The following is a 22,820-nucleotide window of genomic DNA, read 5'->3' on the forward strand; positions in this document are numbered from 1 at the left end:
CTGCCTGTTGCCTATCTATTGTATAGCGCTCTGGAACTAAGGGCGCTTTATAAATAAATAATAATAATAAAAATAATAATAATAATAGTGTCTCCTCTCTACAGTACAATGGGATACTATATGTTTTGTACTGCTCTTTACCTGTGCCAGGATGAGTTTCTCCTTTGGGCACCAGGTGAGGGCGGCTTTGTGTTATTTTTCTGGGACCCTCTGTGATCTGTACCCTGAAAACATACCACTGTTCTACATAGAAAGTAATTTACAGTGTCCAGTAGCTCTTTGTTGTATGTATGTAAGGACTTGCTTTATGTATATGAGTTATCAGTTTATTTTTCTTTAAATGTTATTTTTCTTCTCATTTTGGGATGGCATTATAGGGGCTTCAGAACCAATTACTAGCTTTGCATTGAGTAATGGACTCAACATACATTGGTTTTCAACATACAATGGTCATCCTGGAACCAATTAATATCGTATGATGAGGGACCACTTGTGTGTGTGTGTGTGTGTGTGCGTGTGTGTGCGCATTCGCTATCTAAGCCTATCTATCAGGCACTTTTTCGTGACACAGTCTGAATGTGCATGACATATGAACAGCTAAATTCTTTTCTCTGTCATTTTTTTGCCCGCACAGCCTCTACTCTAGGTATAATATAAGCATGTACTCTATATCTGTCTTACACAACACAGGAGCTAAAGGAGCAGACATTGACATGTCGTGCTGCCTTACTTGTCAACTAAAGATAATAGATGTGTGGGGGGAGAGGGTCATTGGTAGCGCATACATTTTGGACAGAATTTCATTTCTCCTATTTGTCTGGAATAACCTTTTACAGATAAGATCAGAAAAATACACAGGCAATGTCTGGTACAATTTCTCACTGTTTGAATGTATAAAATAGTATGCCCTTTTTATTTCTATGTTATAGATCTTGGTGGTGGTGATCAGAATGCATATAATCTGTTTGCTCTGTAATTTTATTTTTATAATTTCCAGTAAAACACAATAAATTTTCAGTTCCGCCTTATGTACCCAGCGCTTGACAGCTTTTGTTCTGTGGAGAATAAAGGCATTTGTGTTCTTAATGTTAGCTGAGTAACAGTAATGTAGTGAAAATTGTGTTTCCTCCCAAATGATTCTTGGGATAAGCTGAGCTTTGTACATAGCTGACATCTTCTTGGCAGGGAAATAAGTGGTTGACAACGTTCTTGTTTCCATAGATGGTCTAAGGTTTTAAAGAATTGTTTTAAGGAGGTGTTTTTAGCATTCTTTAGTGACAAACTTTAGGAAATAGGTATAAAATTATATGTCAGGAAAGAAGATTCTGTCTTAACGCAGGAAGCTGCTTACAGTACTGTACATGCGTCATAGGCCCCACTCAGTCTTTTATGTTGGTCTGACATTTCTAATAGGTCATGCAGCTATTGCGAGATAAACTATTACTCTTCTGTGACATTTCAAGTACACAACACTGTCAGAAAGTTAAAGTGACTAAAATGATCAATTATATGACCAGTTCCTTATACTGTATGTCATACCCTTTCTTCTGATGCAAGCCATACTTCCAGAATTGCCAGGTAGAGAGGACTCCACTTTGATTAGCTATGTTCCAACTACATTCTAACAACGGCCGCTGTTTAACGCTAAACCATGGCCGAATTAATTATCCTAAACATTAATTACGGACGTGGTTATACAACAGCGAACGTTGTTGGCGCTCATCTGTACGTTGTGTGAACATAGCGTTGGTCTGCTTTTTACATTTACACGTGAGGTACGTGTTACATATTTGTAAATTTCATATTTGTTGACTAATTGGACCTGGAACCTCTGCAAGCTTATTATCTGTACCGCTTGGGATCTCAGCGGTGAGACCCCTCTATTGTTTTGCCTTTTCCAGAGACTGATAAATATAAGACATTACATGTCACTTATTGTATTAAAATATTGTTTGTATTCTATTTATTCTTCTACACAGAAATAAAGGTGTATATATTTTTTAATTGGGTAGGGGGGGGTAATGTTTCTTCTGGAAGTGAGTGTCCTAAAGATGTGTGGAGATTCACAGGCCACTCATGCTCTACCTGGAATTCTGGCAATGACAAAGACAGCAGTTTTCGGATGCCATTTTTTTTATGTTACTTTCTCGTCAAGTCAGTGTTCACTTCTCCTGGGGCATTGTCTGGCTAGGCTTATTACATCTCTTTTTTATTGGACAGTCTGTCACTTACATGTAAGGGTCCTATTACACAGAACGGTATCAGGCCAATTCGACAGATCATCACTCCATGTCAACGGGCAGCCGAAGACAGTGATCAACAGCTGATCGTATATTTAAGGGTCCTATTACACGGAGCGATTTTTAACAACTAACGATAAACATGTGCATTGCTACATGTAATAGTGATGCACGGCCGACAGCCGATGACAGTGTAAAGAAAGTTCATCTGTTACCTCTCTGCACTTCCCGGTGACTTCCTGTGTTCACGCTCCCCACAGCCACTAGTGCAACTTCAAAGCGCTCTCTGAAGTGACAAGCCACTCAGCCAATCACTGGTCAGCATAGGACCAGTGCGGCCAGTGATTGACTGAGCAACTTGTCACTTCAGAGACCACTCTGAAGTTGCACTGGCAGCTGCAAGGAGTGTGGAGAAGACAGAAGGGAGCGCAAAGAGGTAACGTACACTACCGTTCAAAAGTTTGGGGTCACATTGAAATGTCCTTATTTTTGAAGGAAAAGCACTGTACTTTTTAATGAAGATAACTTTAAACTAGTCCTAACTTTAAACAAATACACTCTATACATTGCTAATGTGGTAAATGACTATTCTAGCTGCAAATGTCTTGTTTTTGGTGCAATATCTACATAGGTGTATAGAGGCCCATTTCCAGCAACTATCACTCCAGTGTTCTAATGGTACAATGTGTTTGCTCATTGGCTCAGAAGGCTAATTGATGATTAGAAAACCCTTGTGCAATCATGTTCACACATCTGAAAACAGTCTAGCTCGTTACAGAAGCTACAAAACTGACCTTCCTTTGAGCAGATTGTGTTTCTGGAACACCAAATTTGTGGGGTCAATTTAACGCTCAAAATGGCCAGAAAAAGAAAACTTTCATCTGAAACTCGACAGTCTATTCTTGTTCTTAGAAATGAAGGCTATTCCATGTGAGAAATTGCTAAGAAATTGAAGATTTCCTACAACGATGTGTACTACTCCCTTCAGAGGACAGCACAAACAGGCTCTAACCACAGTAGAAAAAGAAGTGAAAGGCCGCATTGCACAACTAAGCAAGAAGATAAGCACATTAGAGTCTCTAGTTTGAGAAACAGACGCCTCACAGGTCCCCAACTGGCATCTTCATTAAATAGTACCCGCAAAACACCAGTGTCAACATCTACAGTGAAGTGGCAGCTGCGGGATTTTGGGCTTCAGGGCAGAGTGGCAAAGAAAAAGCCATATCTGAGACTGGCCAATAAAAGAAAAAGATTAAGATGGGAAAAAGAACACAGACATTGGACAGAGGAAGACTGGAAAAAAGTGTTGTGGACATTTGAATCCAAGTTTTGAGGTGTTTGGATCACAAAGAAGAACGTTTGTGAGACGCAGAACAAATGAAAAGATGCTAGAAGAATGCCTGACACCATCTGTTAAACATGGTGGAGGTAATGTGATGGTTTGGGGTTGCTTTGGGGCTTTTAAGGTGGGAGATTTGTACAGGCTAAAAGGGATTCTGAATAAGGAAGGCTATCACTCAATTTTGCAACGCCATGCCATACCCAGTGGACAGCGCTTGATTGGAGCCAATTTCATCCTACAACAGGACAATGACCCTAAACACACCTCCAAATTGTGCAAGAACTATTTACAGCAGAAGCAGGCAGCTGGTATTCTATCGGTAATGGAGTGGCCAGCGCAGTCACCAGATCTGAACCCCATTGAGCTGTTGTGGGAGCAGCTTGACCGTATGGTACGCCAGAAGTGCCCATCCAACCAATCCAACTTGTGGGAGCTGCTTCTAGAAGCGTGGGGTGCAATTTCTCCAGCTTACCTCAACAGATTAATAGCTAGAATGCCAAAGGTGTGCAATGCTGTAATTGCTGCAAAAGGTGGATTCTATGACGAAAGCAAAGTTTGATGTAAAAACAATGTTATTTCAAATACAAATCATTATTTCTAACCTTGTCAATGTCTTGACTCTATTTTCTATTCATTTCACAACATATGGTGGTGAATAAGTGTGACTTTTCATGGAAAACACAAAATTGTTTGTGTGACCCCAAACTTTTGAATGGTAGTGTACATTGAACTTTTAAAGCAAGGGCTCCAAGGACATCGCTAACAATCTCCCTGCAGCAGTTGCTGCACGATAATTGAGCCATAATAGGATCAGTAAACTAGCGCTGCTCTAGCAGATTGGCGCTTGTTTACTATATTGATTGGGCCACGTATTAAAGCCCTAACTGTATGTATTTATGAAATTATTTATGTTATACATTCAGATTTTCATTCACACTGTACAAAAGGAGGCAAAACAAACAAGTAGAATAAATGCAACTCAAACATCCGAACCCCAGTGTGCGTCATTTAATTAGGGATGGCTGATGAAGTTGGATGCAGCCCTAGGGAGTCCAGGAAATTTGGATACAGCCTATGCCTAATGTATGCTGTCAGTTTTGATATTGCAGCTCTGGCGCTCCATTTAGTGCCCCATTGTGCTACTCATGCTTCTGTGTTTTACTCTGATCCGATGGGGGGAGTTTATTTTTTTATAAATTACATTTGGCCGAGATCAGTTAGTTTACTCAGCTACAGCAGTGCACAGGGGACGTGTATGGCTGCTGACCAATCAGCATTCATCTTTACTTGGGCAATCTGTACAGAGCAAACGGATAGCTGACATCACTTCCTGCATTTGTTTTGGGTTTTTTTTTGTTCTTTTTTTTTTTGCTTGATCTAAAGATAAAATGGCCTAAGTGAATAAGCAAAAAATATATGTAGTCAATTGCAAAGATATAGTATATTAACTCTCCTGCTGAATTAACATTATGTAATGGTAATGATGGTGCCTATTTCAAATTAATTTTGTGCTAGGCCCAAATAGAAAATAAATATACTAACTTAGCACAATATTCATTTTTAAGCCTTTAAGAATAGTACAGGTTTCTATCCCAGTGACATCATTTTGAAATGGATATTGTACCGTATAGTCTGTCACAAGTGGGTTTGTGAAGAAATGTTTCCCATCCAGATTTTGGTCAAATTTAGTAATTTATGAGTAAATGGAAGATATTGGGGGAGATTTATCAAACATGGTGTAAAGTGAAACTGGCTCAGTTGCCCCTAGCAACCAATCAGATTCCACCTTTCATTTTCCAGAGAGTCTGTGAGGAATGAAAGGTGGAATCTGATTGGTTGCTAGGGGCAACTGAGCCAGTTTCACTTTACACCAGGTTTGACGAATCTCCCCCATTGTCTGTAATGTAGTACCAGTGAGTTCCCCAGTCTTATTTAGAAATGAGTGAGTTTACAGGAAGTTTGGGTTCGCTAAACCCTGAATGCTCTTCATTTGACTCCTAGTGGCTGAAAAAGATGGATGCAGACCTGGGGCTGCCTTGAAAACATGAATACAACCATAGGGCTGCATCCGTCTTCTTCAGCCACCAGGAATCAAATGCAGAGCATTCAGGGTTTTGCCTACCTGAACTGTAACTTCACTCATCTCTGGTTTTATTGTCATTATAGCATACAAAAGCGAGAAAAAAAATCAATGACCATGAGTGAATTTTTATAATAGCAACATCAGAAGTGAATGCCAATAATGCCTAGAAATATGTCAAACTACAAAGTACAAGTGTGGATAGAAGTACTTTAAAGGGGTTATCCAGCGCTACAAAAACATGGCCACTTTTCCCCCTACTGTTGTCTCCAGTTCAGGTGTGGTTTGCAATTAAGCTCCATTTACTTCAATGGAACTGAGTTTCAAAACCCCACCCAAACTGGAGACAACAGTAGGGGGAAAGTGGCCAAGTATTTGTAGCGCAGGATAACCCCTTTAAAATAGAAGAGGAAGAAGATACTGGTGTTGAGGCAGAAAATGAAGGAGAAATAAGAGGACAGACAAGTAAAGGCGGTAAAGAAAAAGAAAGGTTAATAAATATGGGTGTGTATCTTATTTGATTACAGATATGTAGCATTCATTTTTTTATATACAAAACTTTACCAGTAATGAAACTCTTGCTTGTGACTGGGTGTATGTAATGTGGATGCTTCTCTTATTACAGTACTTATGGGCACAGGCTTTCCTATCTCTTCTCTTTTGTTATTTCTCAGTGACTGAAGTTTATATATGGTCAACGTCTTCTGATCATTTCCTCTGTGTTTATGAGAAAATCAGCAAAATTATCTGCCTGCCACTTTGATGGAGGTTTAATTATGCCGTCTAACACCGAGAGATTGCAGTAGTATCTCTCCCTTCTGAGACACGCTGACATTTAATGATGTGGATATCTGCATCTCCCTTAATTCAATGTATTATTCTGAGAGCATGAACCCGTATGAAATATGTGACGGCAGCAAGATTTCCTTAATAGGAACATCATCAATACCAGTCTTCTTAAAATCAAATCAGTCAAATACAATAAGAAATAAACATCTTTTTTTTTTTTTTGTTATAGCCAGATCAATGTGTTCTTTGCAATTATTGAAATATACACTCACCGGCCACTTTATTAGGTACACCTGTCCAACTGCACGTTACAACTTAATTTCTAATCAGCCAATCACATGGCGGCAACTCAGTGCATTTAGACATGGTCAAGACAATCTCCTGCAGTTCAAACCGAGCATCAGTATGGGGAAGAAAGGTGATTTGAGGGCCTTTGAACGTGGCATGGTTGTTGGTGCCAGAAGGGCTGGTCTGAGTATTTCAGAAACTGCTGATCTACTGGGATTTTCACGCACAACCATCTCTAGGGTTTACAGAGAATGGTCCGAAAAAGAAAAAACATCCAGTGAGCGGCAGTTCTTTGGGCGGAAATGCCTTGCTGATGCCAGAGGTCAGAGGAGAATGGGCAGACTGGTTTGAGCTGACAGAAAAGCAACAGTGACTCAAATAGCCAACCGTTACAACCAAGGTAGGCAGAAGAGCATCTCTGAACGCACAGTACGTCCAACTTTGAGGCAGATGGGCTACAGTAGCAGAAGACCACCCGTTACTAGCATGGTGTACCTAATAAAGTGGCCGGTGAGTGTATAATAGCTACTTGAATTTGGAAACTGTTAGCACAGACGATAACGCAAATCATTTTCAATCATGCTTACCATGATTGGTATCGACCTAATACTTTACTGTTCACTAGGTGTGAAATAAGAAGTGTATATGTTTTTACTTATTTAAACTAATCCCCCTCAGCTATGTATGGATGCTGGATTTCTTTTCCAGAAAACAGTGTATAGTGACTCTATGGGTCACATAAAGAATAAATGACTTTTTCTATATTAATGTGATTAAAATGCCTCTGTTCTTCTTTCTCTGACAGCACACTGGTTTGTACCCACTTGTAGCAAAGAGTTTGCGGCGCATTGCAGAGGGAAAAGACCCAACAGACTGGCATATGCATACTTGTGGGCTGGCAAATATGTTTGCTTACCATACACTGGGCTATGAAGACCTGGATGAGCTCCAGAAAGAACCACAACCTCTCATTTTTGTTATTGAACTCTTAAAGGTAGATTAAATAATATATTTAGTTACTGAAGCTATGTATTAAACAAGCTTTTCTGGAATTTTTTTTTATTACAGAAATATTACTGCTTTTGTCTAGGAATGGGGCTGAGCTGTGATAGAAATGCAGGCCATGTACAGTGTGGTGCTTATTCTGCGAAAAATAAGACCCCTTTTCTTATGTGCTACCTCTTGTAGGATTGGTTGTTATCGATGGGGATCTGAACTGCGATACCTCCTTAGCAACTGGAAAATAGGGATAGGGCATTTTCTGGAAAGTCATGGTTCTTTAGGGGTTTTCCAGAAAAAAATAATTTAAACCAATAGCTGTTCGGCAGGGTGCCTACACCCAGCACTCCCACCGATTAGCTGTTTAGTGCCCACACTACACTGAGAATGGAGCTGGAAGCAGTTTTCTCTATTTAAGTTAATAGGACCTGTGGGAGTATTGTCCTGGGAATTACCTAGTCCCCCCACCCACATCCTATTCAAGGGTCATTAATGTAGGTCTGGATCATTAGGCATTGGAAAGTTGTTATAATTAGAGATGAGTGAACCTCGAGCATGCACGAGTCCATCCGAACCCGAACTTTCGGCATTTGATAAGCGGTGGCTGCTGAAGTTGGATAAAGCCCTAAGGCTATGTGGAAAAATGGATATACTCATTGGCTGTATCCATGTTTTCCAGACAACCATAAAGCTTTATCCAAGTTCAGCAGCCCCAGCTAATCAAATGCCGAACGTTCAGGTTCGGATGGACTCGAACCCGAACCCGGTTCGCTCATCACTAGTAATAACTTGTGGTTTCAACTACTAAAATTGTTACTATAGATATGTGCTAATTGCATCTCTTTGGGAAATGTTTATAGCAATAGCACCTCCAAAGTATCAGTGGCATTGCTGATTTTCTATTTGCTCAACTGTATTCTTTATTGGATTGTGTTTTCTTTATAGCAGAAACTCTAGACTCACACTGCTTTAGTAATTTAGTAGGTATGAGGACACTAGTGTAAGGTTGTACAGCATTGACTTGACAGATGAGGCTCAATATAAGATATGTGTGAAGCTGCCCATAGACATGAGATTAACCTGGTCACTAGATGAACTACCAACCTGAGAGAATAGAAAGACCTTCTCATGGATTTTATTTGTATCCTTTTCAGCTGCAGAAAAATAGTAGAATTTTTTTTGTAGGTTATATAGAAAGTTGCAATAATATTGTATTCAGGAAACATAAATAATAAAAACTATATCCTGTTATAACAATTAGTCAGACATAATCTTTATGAGGCTAGATTCACACTGGACGTATCCGCTGCGGATACCTCTCCTGTCACTTCCAATGTGATTACATACTCGCAGCAGGATTTTCATCCCGGTATGTAAGTCCCCCCATTAACCTCCTGCCACCAGGATGATACATTACCTGTTTCACGATCCGGCTACATCTGAGGCTCCCGACTCCCGGAGGTCCCGCGCAGCCAATCAGAGCATAGCCTTGCTGCAGTCACTGATTGGCTGCACAGGACCTCCATGAGCCGAGATCGCGGCGGCAGGGGGTTAATGGTGCCTGGACTTACATACTCGTAGTGGGATGCCAATCCCGCTGCGAGTATGTAATCACATTGGAAGTGACAGGAGGAGTATCCACAGCAAATTTCGCTGCAAACTCGCAGTGAAAAATCCGCTGCGGATACATCCACTGTGAATCTAGCCTGAAAGAAGATGGTGAATAACTGAAATTATTATACTTTTATAGCTCATTCATACTCCTAGTGCCCAGAGAAAGAATTACTAGTTTGCACTCTGCAGCTGCATTTAGTAGGTGCAGTTAGCAACCGCTGTATGGTGTGTATGGTGTGGTTGTATCAGGGTCTTTCTCTTGCATAGAAGTTACTTATTGTTACACTGTGTTATTGTTGGATTTACATAGTTGTCTCATTAAGTAATCTCCTCTTGTTTTAAATCACAGGTAGAATCCCCCAGTATGTATAGACGAGAGACATGGGCTCTGAACAATGATGAGAAACTAAAAGCTGTACCAGTACTGCATGGAGAGGGGAACAGGTTGTTCAAGTTGGGACGTTATGAAGATGCAACAAACAAGTACAGAGAAGCTCTCATCTGCTTAAAAAATGTACAGACCAAGGTAGTGTACTCAGATATAAAATAATTTATATGGTTTGTCTTTCTCTGTGCTTGGTGGACTTGTGATATGCATTCTTGTGTATACATTGTCGGATGCACATGCATGCTATATAAGTCTCACCTGCAGCTGCGTCAGTATCAAACTTCAGAAAGGCTATGTTCACACAACGTCAAAATAAAAGAAAAGGTGCCCAATTTTTATATTTTAAAAAATGGCAGTTTTTGCCCCGATTTAATGGACTGCAATGGCAATGCATTGAAGTCAATGGGAAGACGGATGTCCAATGCATTGAATAACGGACGTTTTCATCGTGGACGTCAAAATAATGATCATGATCGTTATTTTCGGACATCTTTTGCAAACAGCGGACGTTTTTTATTAGTTGTGCACACACAGTTTTTCTTTTCTCACTGTTCTTTCTCAGTTTTTACTATTAAATTCAATGGACTTTTCAATTAAGCCGCACCCAAAGGCCAATTAGTAACCCCAAGTACCAGCAGCCGTCATTGCTCTTAAGAAAGGCTAAACAGCTAAATGACGTCCGTTGTTTTAGACTCAAAACGACAAACGTCATTTTAAACTGAGTTGAAAAAATGTTGTGTGAACATAGCCTAATCAAAAAGGAAGTAAGCTTGCCAAAGGCTCCTGACGATTAATTCCTTTTAGTGGATAAAAAAGAAGGTTGTAGGAGGACAGGATGACCTGGATGTTTTATTTTGTTGTTGATGTTAAAACCTCTCTCTAGTATGTGTGCCCTGCTAACCCTTACTACTGACCCAGACATTTATTACAAAAGATAATGCGTACTATCACAGAGAAAATTAAGATTCAAGTCTGCAGAGTTTCAGATTGTTATATACGGCATACATAGTTTTTCTTATTAGGATAGACAGAAGCCGGTAGGCTGCCAAGTAGTCGCATTGATATTGATTTACCTCTTCTGATCTTAAAAGGCTTCAGTAGGTCACAGAATCTTATAAAACACTTCACAAGTTATCACTAGATGCCATGAAGATCAAATTTATAGTTGAGCAGACATAGCTCTGACAAGTTGTGATTTATAATCATTACAGTACCCCTGACATACTGATTTCTGCTTTCAGGAAAAGCCCTGGGAGGTGCCTTGGATGAAGCTGGAAAAGATGATCAACACCTTGATTCTGAATTACTGCCAGTGCCTGCTTCGCATGGAGGAATATTATGAAGTTTTGGAACACACGACTGACCTCATCCAACACCACCCAGGTAATGAGAATATATAGATCTTAGTCTACAACTGATATTAAATAGGTGCATTTTTTGTCATCATTTTTGCTTGTGTGTGTTAATGGGAATCTGCCCTTGGACCTGACCCGAGGTGCTGACACAGTGCTGTAGTTGTCAGGCTCCAAGTGAGCATGTGACCATTTGTTACTACGTCTGTGGAGTGGATTATCCACAATCTGGCATCTTCAATTGCGTAATATCAGTGGCACACGTGAAAACTGGCAGCAGTGCATGAGTGGAAGATGGTGCGAGTGAGAAGGAGGCTGGGCAGCAAGGGTTTTTCATTAAAAAGAGGGAGGAGGAAGGAGTGGTGAGACATGCTAGAGCGTAGCATAAATGCCATACTACAACTCCTCTTTGACTCTTCTTTAGAGTACGAGACCCCAGATTGCGGATGATTCACTTTACACAGACACAGTAACAAAAGATAACAAGCTCACTAGGAGCCTGCCCTCAGGTCAGGTCTGAGGGCTGACAGATTCCCTTTAAAGGTGCCTGACTCCTCTGACCTCCACCAAATCTGACAAAGGAGGAGCCAATGTTTGAGTGACACTTTGTTCATTCTCTATGGAATCTCCAACAATAACAGAGTAAAATTCTTGGCTATTTTCATAAGTCCTATATGAATAAATGGAGTAGCAGTTGAAAATGTACTCTGATGCTCCATTCATCCAGGGAACAAGGGACCACCATTCTCATTGGTTTATGGTTATCCCATTGGCTGGCCCACCACCGATTAGTTTGATATCCACTATTTAATTTTGGGATAACCCCTTTAAATAATTAGCATTGTGCTCTTACTAAATTTCACAATGCAGGCTAGACAAATCAAATTGGTACCGCATGCATATATATAAAAGAGTACAAATGTGCAGTTCTTAAAGGAGAAGTCATCCCAAAGCTAAATTAAGGTATGTTATTGCAACCTAAAAGTTCTACAAATTCTCAATGGGAATTATGGGAATTTTCCCTCCACTTACTACTGCATCAAGTCTTCAATTCCTTGATAAAATGATAACATCACAACACACTGTAAGTCCCTGAAATGCAGGCCGTGTTGTGCAGCGGCAGCTGCTGCGGTGTATGCAATTACAGCAGCCATCCCAACATCCTGATTTTTTGGGACCTGTCCCACCTGCGCTGTGCAGTCAACTGGATCACCCTCTGGTGTCGGTGGGACCCCCGAGTGTGTGTTGCTCTGCCTTCTCTCCTCCTCCTGCCTGCTCTCTGGGACTAGAGTCTAGAGTGTAGCCACGGTGCCCTCCAGCTGCGGTAATCAGGCTGCTTGGTGGTGTGGGACTGCTCCTGATGGCTCTGTCTACCTCCATCTCCTAACACTGGAGCCGTCATCCTGCTTGCACCCACACAGCAGCCACTCACCGCACAGCCCGCACCTACGGGAGTTACAGTGTTGTTGGACTGGAACATTCAGGCTCATTTGACTCCTACATGAAGAAGTTGGATGCAGCTCTAGGGAGTCTTAGAAAACATGGATAAAGTTCGCACATTACTACACATTATTATTACTTTATGGCATATGCAACATTAAAAAAATAACGTGCTAGAAAACAGTGTGTTCTTGGATCACAGCTAGTCTAAAGATAGATTATAAAGAAAAGGGGGCTGCAAAATGACTCCAGATGGGAGAAGATCTCTCAGCATTTTCTCTTTAATTTCCTGTAAAGGTCACAGGGTGGTACGGTGTGTATTTCAGCTTGGCATTGCTTCAGACCATAATCCAGGACCCATTTATTGCTTTAATTTATCCTTTCTGAGTCTTTGTAAGAGAATTTGTGTCACGTGTATCCCCCTCCTCCTGTGCCTACCTGCATTTCCAGGTTACTTTGACTTAATACAGTTTTCTTTACATAAAGATTAATTTTCTTCCTTCCCCCTGGATGGTTTGATCACCTACTCTAATAAAATCTGATGTAGCAGAACAGTCTAGTCAGTGACACTGGAGCTAATCTGAAGGGTTCCTTGACCTTTCATGCAAACTGTGTGTTCTGTCACCGTAGGTCAAAGTTGGTTTGTTGGTAATATCAGTATCTTTTAACTCCAAGTGGCAAGGCAAGTTTTTATTGGAACACAAGGCCTCATTTCCTGGCTGTGAGCTAACACTGTAATGAAAAGTAATAAGGGGACTGAGGGGAGGGATAGGGGAACTATGGTAAGGCTAGGTTCACACTGCGTTTTCAGCATCCGTTTAACGCATCCGTTTTTTGCAAAAAACGCATGAAAAACGGATTGCAAAAAACGGATTCATTTGTGTGCATCCGTTTTTCCATTGACTTCCATTATAAAAAAAAACGGATCCGTTTTTTTTGACGGACCAAAACGGACAAAAAAACGTTGCTGACCCTATTTTCCTGGACGTTAAAAAAAACGGATCCGTTAAACGGATGCTGAAAACGCAGTGTGAACCTAGCCTAAGCAGTGTGTGTGTAAGAAAAGTGGATCCATGGGCAGCAGTATTTCAGAAGGGACATGTGGACCAGTATCAGGGAAGAGGGAGCAGTGTGTGAGAATGGGGTGCAGTCTGTTTGAAAAAGTAGGTGCATAGAGGCCAGTGTGTGTGTGTGTGTGTGTGTGTGTGTGAATGCGGCTAGGAGGAAGTAGACCATTCTGTGTTAGAAAAAGGACACCCTTGAGGACCATTCTGTGTGAAAGAGGGGTGGACCATGGAAAGAAGTCTTTGTAAAAGAGGGGGGACTATTGAGGACAGTCTGTGTTCAGGGGACATAAGAGGCATGTGTATGTGGCATCTGTATATCTGATGTTGGATAAATATTATTAAATATTGGAGTCTAATTATATCTTCTCATACCGGGTAGGGATTTATTAAGAAGTTTAGTTTAGGGTCTAAATTATTTACCAATCTGTTCTTGGGTCTTTGGTCTGGTTTCTAAATCTAAATAATTTAGGGGTCTGCTGTAGGGTCAAAGTTAGTCTTTGAGTCCAATGTGGGGTTGAATTAATTTTGAGGTCTGATCAAGGTTCTGAAATTTTATCCTCAGGCATTATTCTAAGTGAAGCATAGTATTTGGGGGAAATATTTAGGGGAATTTGCAGTCATCAGGGAGCATTGTCATATCAGTCTAAGTGAAAGGAAAAAAAATGACTCCAGTTAGAGAAGATGTTATCTGTGAGTCACTGGATTCAATAGTTATATGATCTATTCACACTTGTAGTGTGCTGGTACTACACTGTGTATAAGGGCTGCAATCAATTAGAAGTCCCAGTAGGAAAGCTGGGAGGTACTCCAGCTGCATACACACAAAATGTGAACACAAAACGGCTGTCACCCTGCACCCAACTGGCGTCTGACTGTTGCTGTCAGCACATTTTATGTGATAAAGTTTACCTAAAATAAAGTCCATGAAAAGCATACACGAGTGAGTGCCATTGTTTTTCGACTTGCTACATGAGTTAGGTGATCTATGACTGCTTCTGACAAATTAAGAACAACAACAGTCTAACACAGACATAACACACATGCATTATTTACATGGCTCTACAGAATGAAACAGAGATCACCAAATAATGTACCTGATAGATCTAGGGCTTGTGATTAGAGATGAGCGAACCTCGAGGATGCTCAAGTCCATCCGAACCCGATCGTTGACTATATCCATGTTTTCCACATAGTCTTAGGGCTTTATCCAACTTCAGCAGCCCCCGCTAATCAAATGCCGAACGATTGGGTTTGGATGGACTCGACCATGCTCCAGGTTCGCTCATCTCTAGTTGTAATGCAATATGGTCCCTGTAAAATGTTTGTTTCCTAAAAGGATTGTTAAGTGTTAGATAAACATAATTAGAAATTTTAAAAAAGTAGTGGTTGTTTAGAAACATTTCCTATATATAGCTTCATAAAAGCAGAACAGCAGACAGAGGTATTTCCTTTACTACAAATCACTGTACTATATGGGCTGCACAGTTATTGGGCTGGGCAGGAGAGCCTGCCACTGACTGTAATGAATATGCATTTTCTGGCCATCCCAGCCGGGGGATGTACTGAGCAACTATGCACATTTGCATCACCACTCACTGTTCTGTACGTTCCTGGGCAGGAGAGTGGCCCAGTAAATGCATCACTGCACTATACATCTGCTGGGCTGGCAGGAGAGCATACAATTCATTGAATGCAGTGAGTGGTGATACAGAATGTACCAGCTATGCATTGTCATGCATCACATAGACATACACCCACACAGCGCCTCAATGACATACCACCATATCGTCTTTGTCAGTCTTTACATCTGTATATATGCTTCTGGAAGTTATAAAAAATAGAGATTTCCCTGGACTATTCTGTGACCAATCTCAGTAAAGAACCCACCCTAACTTCACATGGTTATTAGAATGGAAGAATGAATTGTAATCAACTGCACAGTAAAAGCTGTTCTGGAGAAAATGGCTATCCTAATTGGATTGCTGCTTGTTCAGCAACCAGCACGTGAATGTCATCCATATATTACATGGACAGTTTGAGTTTGCCAGATCAATGAGTGGGGTTTTTTCATTGAAATGTCTATATGCCTTACAGTGAGGAGGAAGCGCTCTCTACCTACGGCATTATTATGCCCTAAAAGGGCAAATAGAAAATTATTAAAGAGATATTCCAGGCATACAAACTCTTTTAAGAGTAGTTCAAAATTAAAAAAATAAACAAACATGCATACTTACCTGCCCTGACCCCCCACAACTGGTTCTGCTCACTGCTGTTCCCATTCCTCTGATAGTTTGTTCCTGCAGGAAATTACTTTTGTATATAGGCTAAAAGACAAAAAGCTACACCAAATAAACACACAACTCAAATCCACCTTGTTTAATCCAAGGGTATATGTTAATATACTAACGTTATGTACATTTCATTAGGCACATAATTTGAAACTTGTCCAATCAACAACAAAAGACTTTCCAACATGTTTCCCTGTTATTATCACACACTATTCACCAGGGGAGGAAAGCACTATTTATGAGAACAATTTTCAGTCATTAAACACATTTTAGTGTGTACCTTACTATATTTCAAGAAAAATAGGTGTAGGGCAACTTGAAGAAACAGCAAATATATATAATTCAGCTAGTATTACCACATATAGTTGTTCCTTTAATCCTTTACTTTAGTTGGGTCATGTAATCTCTTGGTAACCCCCTGGAAAATACGTATTACTGTAGAAACAATAGGCTTACCATCTCTGCTAAAATTCCCTGTATGGTCAAGCTGCAGGGACTGCTCATACACACTGTCTACAGGGGGAAGACAGACAGAGTTTAGAGTTAATAATGCTGTTTATATAGCTCCAGGCACATAGTTATAATGGGTTTGATGACAGTTTACCCTCCCTGGCTGTATACTTACAATCTCTAAGCTATTGGGAGATATATAAAAATGAGGATTATTACACTGTGCTCTCTGCAGAGATGATACTGGCCCTAGCTGCCCGTGTGATTCTGTGTTGATGCATCATGGGAATGATAGCAGATTTGAAAGTCAAGATGGTGGCTGATCAGAGGTCACATGACCTAGGTTAAAAAATGGAATGTGTGGATACAGCAGAGCTGTGATGAAACGGATGACACAGCAGAAATAGTGGTGATGAGTGTGTATTATATGGGCAAATAAAGAAATGTGTGCTTCTTTAAATTTACTATGTTCCCCACTTGAAACCTGTTCTTTCTGTGAGAAATATCTTTTTATGAATGTCCTTCCAGATGGCCAGCTTTATACCCTAGTGAAATGTATGTATTGGATTGCATTTAAGACTATTGATCAGAAATATCTCTAGTGCACCCAAGTATGTAATTTTGGCTTCAGGAGATACCTACACAGTTTCCAGTTCTTAGAATAAATGCTTGGAATGTGTCTGCAGATTTTTCATTTTCAGGCAAAAATAGATGTATATATTACGTCCCAAGAACTACTGTAAGCTTGTGATGGTGCATGAACATGGATAGACCCTATATATTACAATTCCTGACGGTATAAGCCACAGCCTTTATTTCAAGTGTCTTTCCTTAATAGCTTTCTCAAGTCCTCCTTACAAGGACACCATTGCGTAATGCACATTAATAACCGTCATATATTTTCTTCTGCTGTGGCAGCAAGTGTTATTTTTTATATACAAAATAAAGCAAGATTCTCACAAAGCTTCTCTGCGCCTTCTTGTTCCATTGGCAATTGTAAAACTGTAAACGTCTTACAACCAAAGATTATCTTCTGAGCGGGGAGATTAACACTACTTCAAAGCCGGAGGATTTGAAGGACACGAATTCAAAGAAAATTGCCCAATTTACAGATCCAATATTTCATATATCACATCATAAAATCATGCCGTGTACATAACAGCCTATGAGATGCTCTCTGTAAATCTCACAGTGTAATTAATTTGATGTACTGGAGCTCTTTGTATTGAAACAAATGGTTCTCTCAATTACTCAAAGGTTTATTCTCCCTTTCTTCAGGTAGAAAAATAATTGACACTCAGAAAGGATTAACGTTAAATCTGCTCCAAAAATACATTTAATAGGATATAGTATATATAAAAGTAAATATAATTTTAAATGAAGCAGATATATAGCGTTCATGTTATTAGCCATGTGGTTATATATTATAAGAATATATGATATTTCCTCAATATTATTTGTTATTTATAGTGGCTGACAACAAACAAGAGGAATAATGGGGAATGCCTAATTTCTATAAAATGGGTATTCTTGTTATTTGTAAATATTTTAAATTGCTTTCATACAATTGTAGCCCTTATTCTCAAGAGTAATAACTAGTCATATGCACAAAGACTTTAATCAGAACATATTGGTGATGTGTGTTGGGTAAGGGGGAAGTAATCTTGTAGAAATGTGGTCTTCCTAATGTGCTAGGCGTCCTTTGAGAACCATTGGCTGCTATAATAGAACAGAACCTGTTAGATGTAATCTCTTGGAAGCCATTGCTGGTAAGTAATATAAGCCAGCTAAGCATTAGGGCCTCAGAAATAAAAATGATTGCTACAGTAGAAATTTCCTGAGTAACTTTGCTCAAAACTGTTATCTTTATATAGCACATATCTCTGCTACAAGTACAGGCTAAATGAAATAGCTCTCGTTACTAAATCGTAATATTCTAAAGATCTGGGCAAGTTAGAAAACCCATAACAGACTAAGGCTATGTTCAGACTACGTCAGAGACGGAACGGACAGTCTCTAAAAAGATCATTCCAGCCGGTACTGCAGTAGCAGTCAGATGATCACAGTTCTGATGCGAGTGCATCCGTGCGCGCCCACATCTGAACTCCCCACTGCACGTTATGGAGCATGCGGCCGGAGCCACTTGCTCCACAGTGTGCACTGACAGGGTTTTCTGCTGCCGCTATTCACTGAATAGCGGCCACATAAAACTGACATGTCAGTTTTCTACGGCGCCGTGAGGGATCCCGGCCAGAGCGTATACTGTGTGCGTATACGCTCCGGCCAGGATTCCATAGAAGACAAGGCAATGTATCTTTTCGTAAAAAGTACGGCTGTATTGCAACAACGGCCGTACTTTTACGAAAAGATACGTTGTGTGAACATAGCCTAAGCATGTAACAATTTTTGAACTGTATAAACAAAATAAAAGAGAGCCAATGATCTGATCAGGTAGTTTGATCTGGTTTATGGTCAAAATCACAAGTCTTTACTGATAGTGTGTAACATTTATGTAATTGTCACTATAGACACTTATTCATTCACTCTTCAACCAGGATGGAATAACCAAAGGGTTTTTTCAGCTTTAAAAAAGGATTTCTCTACAAGAAGGTAACTATATGAGCAATTGTTTTGGATTGGTTATATTAAAGGGGTTATCCAACGTTACAAAAACAGGACCATTTTCGTCCAGAGACAGCCCCTCTCTTGTCTCCAGCTTGGGTGGGGTTTTGCTGCTCAGTTCCATTGAAGTGAATCGAGCTTAATTACAAACCGCACCTGAACTGGAGACAAGAGTCATGTTGTCTCTGAAAGAAAGTGGCGATGTTTTTGTAGCACTGGATAACCCCTTAAAACACCCTATTAGTATCCACCATAAAAAATAAACACCTTTGAAACATGCTTAGGCTATGGTCACACACAGTATGAGACCGGCCATTCCATTACACGGCTGGTACTGCATCCATGTGCGCCTGCATCAGAACTCCCTACTGCACAATATGGAGCATGCGGACGGAGTCGCTCGCTCCATAGTGTGCACTGACAGGGTTTTCTGCGGCCGCTATTCGCTATTCAGTTCCTTCCCGGGATCCCTGTGTATACACTCCGGCAGGGATTCCCTCAGCCTGCAGCACTATGTAAGCACCACAGAAATCACGGACGTTGTAACAACGGTCGTGACTTCTGCGGAACTTACGTAGTGTGAACATAGCCCTAAATTGATCAAGGGGTAGTATTGTGATCCATTTTCAAAAGTGATCAGCAATACCGTCATTTGTAGTAACTTTTGATTGCCCTCTCAGTCTTTCGCAGGCTGAGTTGGGTCACTGCCCTAGTCACTAGTTGGCTGAACTCTCATTTCTTGTGTACCTGGAAGGGACCAGAGAGTAGAGACCAACTGAACCCAGGTAATGTCAAAATGGCACCAGTGGGGGATTGTTCAGAGTAAGGGTATGTTCACACTGAGCAAATGTGCCGGAATTCCACCTGTCTCAGTGTGACACTGTTTCTTTATGGAAGGGCTTGCGCTCCTGCCACCCTCCACCACATTTGCTTAGTGAAATCATACCCTTACCCTAAAAGAAGCAGTTCACAAAAAAAATATTATTGGCCCCCTGGGTAGGCGCTGGAACGTATACTCACCGCTGCTGATTGGTGTCCTGCTGCGCAGCTTCGTTCCGGTTCCGCGGCGCTGTTCAAATCCAGTGCACGCTAACATCCGGCTCTGCTGTGACTCCTCTTCTCTGTCCTGTGATTATACGCCGGAACTCACACGCTTCTATGCATTCTCTATGGAAGCGTGTGACTTCCAGCGTTCAATTACAAGGCAGAGAAGAGGAGTCACTGCAGAAGCTGAAATGAGCACGCATCGGATTTGAATGGTGCTGCGGGACCGGAAGGAAGCCGCACTACCGGACACCGATCAACTGTGGTGAGTATATGTTCCAACGCATACCCGGGGGGGGGGGCAATAATATTTAAACATTTGTATCTCCCAACAACCCCTTTTACTGTAGCTTGCTTCCAACCCTCTCTAGTTGCTGTCATGCATATGACATGCATGATAAAGTCACCTTAAGCAACCATGGTGTCACACTTTGGACATATGACTGCACCTTGATTATGTTATATATATTTTTATGCCACCTTGATTGTATTATATATACACTGTACCTTATTATGCCCCTGCAATGTAATAATATTTTTTTTCTTGTTTTAGTAAAAAGTACTTTGATAAGATTTTCCTCTGTGCTCATCTGGGCACATAATCTCACACTTACTAATATCATCCTCCGTAAACTAAGACCTGTTAAGAAATTCAGGTACTGTATCATCTACTGATCCGAGTTGCTTTATTCCTCCCAGGTTTGACGAAAGCATATTTCCTTCGCGCTAAAGCTAATGCCGAAGTGTGGAATGAAGCAGAAGCAAAGAAGGATTTTGAGAAAGTTATAGACCTGGATCCAACAATGAACCGTCAAGTGAAGAAAGAAATAAGAATGCTGGAGACAAGAATGCAAGAGAAGGAAGAAGAAGAAAAACTGAAGTATAGAAACTTATTTCAATAGGAGATGTATGTACTCCTATGTTATACTGACATCCTTAACTGCTATATTTTAGATCTGAAAACATTAAACATTAAGGATAGACTATAAAGGAGTTATTAATAATTTGCATATTGCCAGTCTGTCCCCAGTATAGCATGCACTAGATTTATCCACAGGACACAGGTGCTGCATTACTATGCTATTTGGTTAGAACACTGGCATAAAACTTTGTTACTTTAGATATAAAATCTACAACCTATGGGCTATGAACCCACTACGTTTTTCTCCTCTCTGTTTTTGAAAAGAAAAAATTGCATCCATCATTTTGAGTTCAAAATGATGTCCGTCATTTTGCTGTTTGGCCGTTTGTCAGTGCAATGATGGCTGCCGGTACATTATTCTAGTTTGGGTGGACTAATTGGCCTTTGGATGTTTTTTTTTATTATTGAAAAGTCCATAGAATTTAGTGAACAAAGAAAAACTGTATGTAAGTGAAAATAATGTCAAGTGTTTGCAAAAGACATCCGCAAATAATTGTCATGATCAATATTTTGGTGTCCACGCAGACAACGTTCCTTATTTATACACTGTGCACATTTGACGTCCGTCATTGCATTGAAGTCAATAAAATCGTGGAAAAAATGGACGTCTTTTTAAAAGGCGGACACATTTTCTCTTTATTAAATGTGGTGTGAACATAGCCTTACAATGACCTAAGATGACGGTGTCTTTCTCAGTATCATGTGTTCTTGCTTCTTCCATAATGGTTTTGGGATCGCACACTCTGAGGATTGCATAGTGGCAGGAGAAAGAAGATGAAAAGCTATGTTCAAAGATTTTCTGTCTGGGAGAATTAAAGATATGATGCTCAGTCTAATCTATTGTCAGTACCCAAATAACAGGTATACTTTTCAGATGACATGTCAGCTTCAGCATCAATGCATTGGTTCAAGAAAATGAAAACTGGAAAAAATTACATTTGATTCCTGTAAATGTCTGTAAAAACGAATTTGTAAAGGGAACATGTTAAAATTACTAACTCTTAAAATTTTTTAAATTAAACTTATTTTTCTTATTTTCAATTTTATTATTGATATTACATAGTTGCAGTTTTCTTTCTGGCCACTAGGCCAAATAATAAGCTTACACTTCCTAGCCTTTATAGACTTTTTTGACAGTCTCTTGCTATCATCCCAGGCATGATTACAGTAAAAGGTGACAACAATGTAAACATCACAAAGCATGCCTAGAAACACCTTCTGTAGAAGACAATGTGTCACTTCCAGTCTACTGCTTCCAATGTTTCCTGGGAGGGCTTGCTGTAATGCATATTTAGGCCATATTTACATGGCATAAGAGACCGGCCGTTCCGTGACCCGGCCAGGTCACAGAGTGGCCGGTCTCTAAAAAGATCATCCCGGACGGTACTGTATGTATTTTCTTGCTGTTGCAATCGGCAACAACTGCCGTAGAAATGCGAAAAAATACGTTGTGTGAACATAGCCTTAATGTTGTAAAAAAAAACCTCACGATAATATAAAATATATTAAATAAAATTAAAAAAAGCTTATAATTAGAAAATAGGAACAGAGTGGAAAAAACAAATGTTTTGATATTTTTTTTTCAGTATTAAAAAAAATCTACACATTCCCTTTAAAAAACTGCGTAACGTAAAATTCTTATCTCCTAAAAAATGTAAACACTTAAATAAAGAATCTAACCTCATCCATTATCTATGACTAATATCGATGTGGTTTGTAAGTGAGTTCTAGGCTATTTAACTTACAGTAGGTCACTTTTTGCAATAAAATATTATTTGCTGGTATTTAACATAATTGTATTTGGCTTTTACACAATGAATACATAAATGTCTGTACTTAAGTGTTTATGTACCTATATTTCTCTCTCAAGGTCTGGACTTTCTTTTTTTCCCCAG

The 22,820-nt window shown here is 40.1% G+C and overlaps 1 protein-coding gene across 6 annotated transcripts in view; it reads left to right on the top strand.

Annotated features, from left to right (window-relative positions):
* The window catches only part of AIPL1 (aryl hydrocarbon receptor interacting protein like 1), a 41,788-nt gene extending 20,486 nt beyond the window's left edge, over window positions 1-21,302 (top strand). For all 6 annotated transcript variants that reach the window (XM_069945036.1, XM_069945033.1, XM_069945037.1 and 3 more), the window contains 4 exons: window positions 7,545-7,733; window positions 9,702-9,878; window positions 10,982-11,123; window positions 20,703-21,302. In XM_069945036.1, the coding sequence (XP_069801137.1) occupies window positions 7,545-7,733; window positions 9,702-9,878; window positions 10,982-11,123; window positions 20,703-20,905 (711 nt within the window). In that variant the 3' untranslated portion in view covers window positions 20,906-21,302. The remainder of the gene's footprint in view (window positions 1-7,544; window positions 7,734-9,701; window positions 9,879-10,981; window positions 11,124-20,702) is intronic.
* Window positions 21,303-22,820: the final 1,518 nt, after the last annotated feature.

Source organism: Dendropsophus ebraccatus, chromosome 11 (assembly GCF_027789765.1).
Source record: "Dendropsophus ebraccatus isolate aDenEbr1 chromosome 11, aDenEbr1.pat, whole genome shotgun sequence".
Classification (NCBI taxonomy): domain Eukaryota; kingdom Metazoa; phylum Chordata; class Amphibia; order Anura; family Hylidae; genus Dendropsophus; species Dendropsophus ebraccatus.